Source organism: Fulmarus glacialis, unplaced genomic scaffold (assembly GCF_000690835.1).
Source record: "Fulmarus glacialis isolate BGI_N327 unplaced genomic scaffold, ASM69083v1 scaffold19592, whole genome shotgun sequence".
NCBI lineage: Eukaryota > Metazoa > Chordata > Aves > Procellariiformes > Procellariidae > Fulmarus > Fulmarus glacialis.
The window spans coordinates 1-10,013 of NW_009196327.1; the positions used below are offsets into that span (position 1 = coordinate 1).

General features: G+C 47.3%; 1 protein-coding gene across 1 annotated transcript; it reads right to left on the minus strand.

Moving 5' to 3' along the window:
* Positions 1-1,687: 1,687 nt before the first annotated feature.
* KIF19 (kinesin family member 19) lies at positions 1,688-9,496 on the minus strand (the record flags this gene model as incomplete). Its single annotated transcript, XM_009572175.1, is given in 12 exon segments — positions 1,688-1,854; positions 2,385-2,492; positions 5,281-5,434; positions 6,243-6,260; positions 6,262-6,336; positions 6,338-6,367; positions 7,285-7,297; positions 7,299-7,430; positions 8,201-8,321; positions 8,324-8,396; positions 9,005-9,130; positions 9,360-9,496. Coding segments are annotated over 12 exon segments (1,154 nt in total), but the record flags the coding sequence as incomplete, so codon positions are not given.
* Positions 9,497-10,013: the final 517 nt, after the last annotated feature.

The window sequence follows — 10,013 nt, forward strand, 5'->3', positions numbered from 1 at the left end:
CGGGCGCTGTCTGTGCGGCCAGGCCTGCGAGGGAGGCCCGTAGGCCAGGCCGGGAGCGGAGGGGCTGCCCTGGCACCGGGGAACAGCAGCCCCCCGCTCCTTCCCACAGCCGGAGCGTGACCGAGGCCGCTGTAGAAAACCAGGGGTAGCAAACGCTTGAGAGATCTCTTCTCAAGGCTCTCTGAAACGGGGCTGCGTTGCCAACTCCCCTCTTTGAGCAATTACACAAGGAAAGTTTAACCTAAGACTCATTTTTAAATTGGTTACATTGTTGCATGGAGGGCTTGTGCCACACCGTAACCCTATGCAGGTATTTCATTTCCCTGCAGACTGGGGGCTCAGGGGCCACAGAGATAAGAAATCCCCCTCCAGCTCCTGCCCTGCCCCAGGGTTTAAAAAGCATTTTATAAATACAAGTATTTTCAGCTTTCTCATGCCTGGAGTGAGCTATCCCTCATCTTCTTGACAGGTAGCAAAGCAAGAGGCCCAGAGGGATAGGCAGCGTGCTCGGTGTCATACAGTAAGTCAGAAAGAGCATATAGGAGGATTCTTTGCAAGTGCTGCAGCTGTAAAAAAGGTTCTTCATCCATTTGAAAAATGCAGGAACACACCTGAGATTGGCATCTTCGATACTTCAGCAGACCTAGGAGGGAAGCCATTCCTGTCTGGGGCATGGAGTGATTATTTATTCAGTGATATGAGATGGGTGTTGGTCTCTTCTGCCAAGTAACCAGCGATAGGACGAGAGGAAATAGCCTTAAGTTGAGCCAAGGGAGGTTTAGACTGGACATTAGGAAAAACTTCTTTACTGAAAGAGTGGTCAGGCCTTGGAACAGGCTGCCCAGGGAAGTGGTTGAGTCACCATCCCTGGAGGGATTTAAAAGACGTGTAGATGAGGCGCTTAGGGACATGGTTTAGTGGGCATGGTAGTGTTGGGTTGACGGTTGGACTCGATGACCTTAGAGGTCTTTTCCAACCTTAATGATTCTATGGTTCTATGACCAGAACCAATTTATTGGCAGAATATTTAAAAAGCAGGGAAAATACTTCAAAAAAGCCCCTTATGGAAAAGGCTGGTGGCTGGAGATGTTTGTTCCAAAAAGAAAAACCACATTCCCGCGGCTTACTTCCAGGCTAGCTCTTAGCAGGGTCTTCACCTATCACCATGCTGCTTCTCCCTGCTGCAGTCAGATCTGAAATGCTCTGTAGATGGAAAAGAGCTTAGAGAGATAGTTAGCTGCTCTCACAGCCAAGCATCTGCTCACCCAAACAGCATTCCAGGCGTGCGCTACACCTCCCAGCTTCACAGCAACACACAGGGACAGCAGGGAAGAAAGGGGAAACTATTTCTCAGGCATTTACATTTGGTTTTAATAGTCAGGGAGCCTTTTGGATGCCTGGGTGGCATCCACGCTTTTGCCCTGGGAAAAAAGGCGGCTCAGGCTCCATGCTGACATCTTCTGGGAGGAGAAGACTGCTGGAAAAATGAGGTTTTCCTCTTGGACTCTGTTAACACCCTATTTGTCTTAAACTGAAGCTAACAGCTAGAGTGCACAATGCAGAGGGGAAAGACTTGCAGTAGGGATGTGGAAAAAGTAATCTACAAGGTATAAGGTCCCTCTCCCCCTGCTAGCCTTCCCTCTGCTTTTCAGCATCACAACACAGAAGCTAAAATACATTTTAAGGTTCACTCCCCCTGCACCGCTTCCCTGACTTCCAGCAGTCTCAAAATTGCAATCCCTTGGGGCCACAGAGAGTCCTGCTCCCCCACTGACTTCTGTTTAGTCTTCGGCTGATTCCCCAAGCGGGTGACTGACTGCTGCTTTAGCCGGCTGCTGGCACCATCTGCAGCCCCTGCAAGTGAGGGAAGATGAAGTACTTGGTCAAGTTTCTCACGCTTCGATTTGAGTCTCATTGCCAGTCAAAATGGGGAAGAGACAGATTGCCACGGGCTGTGGAGGGGAGAGTTTGGCAAAGGCACTAGGATCCGCACATAGTTGCCTTAAGAAAATCCCAAGATGGCACTTTCAGTGGAAGCAGTATGTTGTCACATGGCTAACTCAGATTAAATTTTGTACTTCATATATGGATTAGACTAGGATTATGAACACCTCTGAAAATGTTATTTTCTCTTCCTAAGAGGCTAAAAGGGAGATGGAGTGTAACTCATTCTGGAACATTGCCCATGTCATCTGTTGCAAAAAAAAAAAAGAAAAAAAAAGGCTTAAAACTTGGCTGTAAAACCCCTACCCATGTGACTGCTTTCCCAACTGGACTGTTTGTGTTGCATTTACAGCTCCTTAGGTTCAGATTGCAACAGAGCAAGTGCTGAAGAATATAGTAGTGCCTCCTGGGCCAGACAACCTGGTATTTCATGTACTCACCCTTGACTTGCTTCTGTAGGACCCGTCCTTCGACGCGATCAGCGTTGCTCTGCTGGATGGTGCTTGCAGGAGCATTGTCTTTTGGCAGCACCTCCAGTGGAGTCCCCTCTATCAAAGGCAGGGAGAGCTTCATTATACACGGTGGGAGCAGAGCACGGTTTAAAAACATTTTGCAATGCATGAGTCGCTAATAGCTAGCCAAAATAAATTATAGCATTGTAAATCAAAAGTTAACCATTTTTAAGTAAAAAAAAAAAAAAAAAAAGAAAAATTAATTAGTATCAGTAGGCACCTCTTGCCAGAATAGGCGGGAATCTGATGCTTACCTTTCGAGGTCTGAAAGACACCAGGTTGAGTTAACCTCAGTGGTGATGTCTTTCACCTCTGATTGTTGCCACGTTGTACCAAAAAGATTCCCTTCACACCTGACTTTGGCTTGGCTTGCTGTTTAGGCAGGAGATCAAAGGCATTATAGAAGAATAAAGATATTTAACTTATTTCCTTATGCAGTTTGTACTATGTTTCTCTTACCATATTTATAAACCACCCTAGCTCCATTGGGTCTATGCCTTCTGCTCAACCCGTTCCCATTTGAAAGAAACACAAAGGACCTGCCCTGTGGAAGTTTGGTTCGAGAGAACGAGATCTCTTCTTTCTGGCTGTCCTCTCAGCAGGCATCTCCTGGTCTCTCCTGTTCTTCAGCTCTCCCCTGGCTGGGAAGCACAGCTGGCTCCCAGCTGTAGGCTCCAACAGCAAACCCCCAATACGTGCACTCTCTCTCGTCTGACAATCTGGGGTGGAATTGGTCTCCACATACTTTAGCTCAAGCATATCCTCCTCAGAGAAGTGGGCTAAGAAGACTTCGTTCCCAAGGTCTCTGTGTTGGGCTCTGGAACGATGGCTGGCTGCAATGGGGGAGATGCTTTCGGTGTTGGCAGCAATTTCCTTCAAGGTGTCCAGACTCAGTGGAACAGCAGCAATGTCTGCAGGTGACTTTTTCCCATGCAAGTCTAGAGAGGTGGGGAGACGCAGCCTGGGAGTCATCTTCCCTGCAGCAACACCTGTTGGTTTCTGCTAAAAATCAAAGCAATTGCAGCATAATCTGCTTTTCATTCAAAGCTTTTATATTTTTCCCCTTCAAAGCACTTTCAAACATTTGGAAGACATTGAATTTCACCTGAAATATTGTTATAATGAAATCATGCCCAGATGCAGTGCATCTGGATGGAAACCACTTCACAAACACAGAGTGACTGGACCATGGAAGGATCAACAACCCCAGTCTGCGCTGCCATCAGTTTTTCCATTCAAACCCAAGTCCAGAATAAGGTCTAAATAGAGGTGAGGTATCTACTGTTTATACTTTTAGTCTTGATCTTAAACTTGATGGTAGAGGTAGCTGGTTGCCTTACGGAGCTACATCAGGCAATTGCACTGCAGTGCAGTACCATGTGCAGGCTACAGTCTCCTTACAAGCACCAGGAGGGATTAGGGATGTGTTTCTCAATAGCAGAAATCACCCGTTGCAAATATAGCACTTTAATCTAAGGTGCAGAATCGCATGGACTTAATCTATCTTAAACCCCTGGGTACCTTTGGCAGACCACCACCCTCCCAAGTTTTTCCTCATCACACAGGTAAATCTCAAACTTACGCTTGATCTCATCCTTTTGTCATTTTTGTTGGGGGGACCATGGGATATTGGCATTTCTCATCGTGAGTTTGGAGGTCCATGTATAAATCATGCTGAAAGCTATGGAGATACTCACTTTGTGATTGTTACGAGGTATCAACGTGCAGCTCAATGTTGGGGTTTTCCAGCTCCATCAGGCTGCAGCACATCTCCATTTGCTCCTGGAAAGCCCCAATCAGCTGTGCCCACAAGGTGTTCATTACTTGGCCACTGAGTGCCTCAGAGCCTTGGTGCCTCTCTGCTGCAGGAGAAGACATTTCTGATCTGACGTTAGGCCAGGTAAACTTCTGCCAAGTCCCCACAAAACTACTCTGAGACCAAGCCACTCAGTCCACGTGTTACAAGGCATTTGTTTATAGGACTCTGCTTCATTCTGCAGTCTCTTGAAGTTAATCATGTGCTTAAGAACTCTGATATATCTCTATGATTGTATTATTAGCAATAAATAGGTCTTGTTGCTACTGCTTTTGTGAGTATTAAGAGGATACTGCATTGCAGGGACATCTCTTCCACCTTTCCAGCCACCAAAAAGAAAAAGGTATCCGTTTTCTGTGCTTGTTATCTAGAAATGACCTTGGGTATTGGTAAGAGACCTATAATACCTCGTGTCTTGCCTGTTAGAGAACTTGACTATTTTTATTTCATTCCTTGCCAGATTCACTGACAAAAGGAACAATCCCCAGGGCAGAACAATCAGTGTTTTAAAAGCTTCGCCCTGCACCCTCCCTATTTTATTTTTTTTTAATTAAGTACAATGAACCATACAACAGAGCTCCTTGTCCTGACACAGCCTCAGAGCCTGCGATGACGCAGGCTACAAAGTTGGTCACCCCTCTGTGAGGGTCAGGACTTCCCACAGCAAATGCCACCGCTTGATGTCAAAGCTCTTTTCAAGGGTAGGTTTGTGAAATTCAACACATTTTAATGTTGGGGAAGATGCTGAGAAGGTTGAACATGTCCAGCATCACACAGCACATCAGAGACAGGCTCACACAGAAAAACAACTTCATTTCCGTTGCCTGCCTTCTCTGTCCATCAGAGTGTGTTCTCCGCTCTGCTTCTCATCAAGCATTGTTGAACCAGCTTCCCCCCTCTACGTCTGCATGGAGGCCCACCAAGTGCTACCACAACACATCCACACCGCTCCTCTCCCAGCTCCCTTCCCTCCAGATACCCCAGAAGACTTCTTGCTTCTGGCTCTACCTTGCAGATCCCCGAGGTTGGAGCTGACTGCACTTTTCTCCTTCTCCTGGGTTTCAGACCTCTTCTTCAGATGCTCTGTCTCCCTGCGGAGGTCCAGGATGATGCTGGTGTATTGGTCAATGTGGTAGGAGATGTTCTGCAGGTTACATTTTACCTGGTGAGCCAGAATACGTGAGCATTTGTCCCACAGTCTGTTATTGGTACGATGGCTGCAAACAAAGCTATGCTTTCAGTTGGAGGGGTACTGAATCCTGTGAAGAGGAAGAATTTTCCCTCATGCATGGGGAAACTGTAAATTAGTGGTCTTCCCTTGGTACGGTGGCTGCAAATAAAGCTATGCTTTCAGGAGGGGCACTGAATCCTGTGACGAGGAAGAATTTTCCCTCATGCGTGGGGAAACTGTAAATTAGTGGTCTTCCCTAATTCTGGGAAATTCCCAAAAGCTAACAGAGAAAAGCCAGGGACCCTGTGTCCATAGGGAAAACAGGGAGATCCACAAAGAGTGAAAACCCTGTTGTAGATCATTGTTCATCTTCCTTCACTCCACGAGCCTCTCCATTTTATTACTCCTTTCTGCAGCCCCTCAGTTCCTCTTCCAGGCCCAGCATCCCCACTGGGACATTCCCCATACATTGTCCTCCCAATAGCCATCTTCTGACCATCATTCCTTATATTCTGCATCCAGGTCCATACCAGGCACATCATCCTCTGCCTTTCCATTATTCTGCTCCCTTGTTTTGACCCTCATATTCCTCTTCTCATCCACGACCAGCACAATTTGCTTTCCACTGTTCCCTTCATCTGCTTTTCTCCTCTTCTATCACTTACACTGAGCTTCTATACTGTCCTGCACTGCCCCCTCCTGAAGTTTGTTCTCCCTTCATCCACCACATCTTCTATTTCCACTTTGCGAGCTTTTAATCTCTAACCCCCACCTCCTTGTGAGTTGTTTGCTCATTTACCTGTGTCTTGATGTTTTTTTGCTCGATAGGCATAGATCAAGGTCATTCGAGATTCTTCAAAGGAGGTACTGGCTGGGCTGATGCTTGCAGTCATTAACAGTTCTGCTGTTGCCCCTTAATGAGTCCTAGAGGGATGCAACGTTGATGTGGTTAGTATGGACATGACAAGGGCTTGTTGCTTGGTGGTAACCACCGTGGCTGGGCACCCTTGCGGTTCATTGAGATTCTGGTGGAGAATCCCAATTAGAAGTGAAGGAAGTGCTGGTAAAGAACCATTCATTAGGCTCTCTCTCCATCAACAGCAAAATCAATGAGTAATTAACTTTCTACAAAAGAAGAATTTTTGCAAGAAAATTGCAGTTTCCGCAAATACACTGGCAGCTTCCCAATGCTGCTCACAACAGAAGCCTGTCTTTTTCTCCATCCCTTCTCCTCCGCACCATCCTCTAGAAAACACATCTGTCAGGCAGCAACAGTGGTAGCTCAGCACCAAGGCTTGAGGTGAGGTTCATAAGTGAAGTTGTAAAGGATCCATAAAATAACCAGTGTACCAAGGAACCTGTCTGCAACCTTTCCGATTTCCTAAGGGAGAGATGACTTGTGACAGCATATAGTCACTCTTAGTCTCTCTTCCTCCTGCCCCAACAACATCCAAATTTATTGGCCAATTTCAGCCAAATCTTATAGAAGGGATGAAACATTCTAAGGCAGTAAGTTCATTAAAAAAGAAAAAAAAGAGTCCCTTACCACCTGCGAGCTTAGAGACATACGACCCAAATCTATAGGATTTCCTTAACTCTGTAGGAGGTCCTTCCTTAACATGCAGATGACAAGACAACTTGGTTATTATAGAGACAGGACTGTCCGAGTCAAGCCCTGATTGCATTGCAAAGCTCATGCAAGATCCTGGAGGAGCATTCCAAGCTGGATGAAGACAATGCACAGAGATATTCAAGGATCAGCTCTCAAGCCCTGTCTGATTTGAGCGGTGATACCGGCAACAGACACGCCAAGCTCCTTGCTGACCCGCAGCGCACAGTACCTTCAGCAGGCGTGAGTTTGGTGTCTCAAAAATTGACAAACTGGGCCTGGCTCCCTCCCTTCTCACTCAAAGCGTTGATGCAGTTGCCCAAAGCCAGCAGTGAGCGGTTGATGTGGGCTCCTTCCTTCACCCTCTTGCCCCGGGTTCTGAGTCTGTTGGGAGGGGAGGGAGGGAGGGGGGACGGACAGACAAAGCACACGCTTCAGAACGGTGGGTCTGCACCTGGGGAAGATGTGCAGCATCTCTGGGGTCAAGGTTTGGGTGTCAAAGCAATGCATCCTGCAAAATCAACCTGAAAGTGCAGGGTTAAACCCCACTCTGAGGCACAGAGGTGCTGGTAGGACTAGGTTTCTTGGACATGACCCAGCTCTGACCTCTTGGTTTTTAAAAGATAGCTATTAATTATCTTCTAAAGATTATTTCAGAAATTAACTACATCACTCCAGAATCCCTGGTCTCAGTAGAAATACTGAGTGTGTAAAAATCTCTCTCCCTCAAATCACCTCCCTGAGTTCCAGCGTTTCATCCTTCCCATAGGAGCCAGCTGCCTTATTTTCCACCCACCAGCATCCCTCTATTCCACTGGTAAGAGCTTTCTCTCCGACAGCCGATCCCTGCCTAACAGACCTCGCTTCTCTTTAGATGTGAAATTCGCTGCTGCTTTTTCAGACCTGAGAAAAGGCTGCACCCGAAAGCTGGTTTACAGTTTTCCAATTATACTAGCTGGTCTGATAAAAAGATATTACCAATATCATCAAACTTTGTCTTTATTTTCAGGCTGTCTCAGGTACGAACTACTGCTCTAAAGCAACAGAAAAACACGCAGTGCTGGTTTCCCCAGGGATGAGGACATCAGACCCTGCACGGCAGGCCAGGGAATCCAGCCTGCTCTCACCAAAAGCTGCCGAGCTCCAGCCGTACCTGGGCTGCTTTCTCCGACCCCAAGTCAATCACGAAAAGCTTTCCAATTCACACTTCCTCGCCGATCGCCTTCCTTTGGCTTTTCTGTGTCACCGTCACCTGCAGCACTGCGTGGAGCGGGAGGACGTCTTGTTGGCAGCAGTGGGTTCCTGGGTGCGTTTCTTACTTCCTTTCGTTAACGGCTGCATGACCTAAACGATGCGGAAAAGCACGCAGAGATGTGCAGCTCTGCCTGAGCCATAGCATGGCGTTCCCTGCAGACTGAACCCCTGACCCAGGGCACAGGCAAACTCTGGTCCCGCTCGTGCTAGCAGCTGATTTTCCCCAGATCTCCCCCTTTCGCTTGTGACCTTGGAAACGCGGGTTTGTTGGGTTCGGGGCTGTTTTCCTGGGAGGCCTGTTTATCTCATTTCCAAGGCACATGTAGAAGTGCGCATCAGTGTAGCTCCAGGGGGTTTCGTTATTTCTTCTCTCTCTCCATGTGGTTTGTTGACACGTGTACACAAATCAAAGCAGTCTTGTCCTTCCAGGAAAGCAGCATGCACCCTGGGGAAGCAGAGCTAGCAGGAGGTTAGCTGGGGATTTTAGCCTGGTTTCTGCCACTCGCATGGCTCCATGATCAGCCCTTTCCATACAATTCATCACATGAATCCAGTTCCGCCAAGGTCCTACTACAGAAGGTCCTTGCTACTGAGTAAGGCACAGGCAATAGGAAAGCGTCAAGAAATTTTAAAGCACTGATGCATAAAAGCACAAATCCCCTCCCTTTCCCCTCACTGTGGACCATAGCTCAAGGTACCTTCTGAGCATTTGTAGTGGAGACTTCCGTAATTCCTGCTATCTGGATGCTGCCTCTGGGGTCCTCTCTCAGATTTAAGAATCCCAAGGATGGGTTCAGGAGGTCACGGATCACTTTGTCATAGACCTGAGGGTAAGAAACGAGGGGTTGGTATGAGACTAGCATTGGGTCCTTAGATCTGCAAAGAGGGTTGAGTTGATCCTGTATTTCTTTGGGGTGGAAGGGAAGAAAGTTTGAGCTGTGCAACCCAAGGGGAGAGATGGACAGACTTGGACATCCCACTTCCCATTACGCCTGCTCCCAGGGGTTGCTGAATTCCCACAGAGCCTGGATCCAGGGCACACAGATACTTCACCTCCAGGTAGGACATGGAGACTCTGTAATCCATCTCCTCAGTGGTAGCTTCAAGGACCTTAAAGAGGTCATCAAGAGTGAGGATGTAAATCCCTGGTTCACAGTCCGTCCCTAGCATCATATAGGTTTTTCCTGCTGCTTTTAAAGATGCAAAGAAGAGCAGCTAAGACCAACTTCCACAACAAGTTTCCACAACAAATAAAACCTGGTTTCCTACTGATTTCTGTCCTTCATCCCCTAGCTTCCTCCAGTTATTCCAGTTTCTCACCCCACAATGGCACTGCTGCAGGAAAGACATGGCACATGCCATCCAAAATGGGTAGGAAGAGGACTTGCAGATGGGCAGATAGGTAGGTTAACTGCCCACCTAGGTGTTCAGAGCTGGGGTAGAAGTGTATTTTCATATAGTCTGTAGTCTATAGGTGCTTTCTACAGCTGTATCTATTCTCCTGAGATCAGTCTCCAGCATTGCACAGACACCCTCATCTCCTCCTCCTCCTTTTTAATGGGAAGATTTGTCTCCACCGAATTCCACCCCAATTGAGTGACTTTTCAAACAGGGCAGCTTTGCTGTTACTTTAGCATTAAAGGAAGATCCACACTTCCTGATGAGAATGGTATTTTAATGCTTTAGTCTTGTCCTCACAGTAAGCAA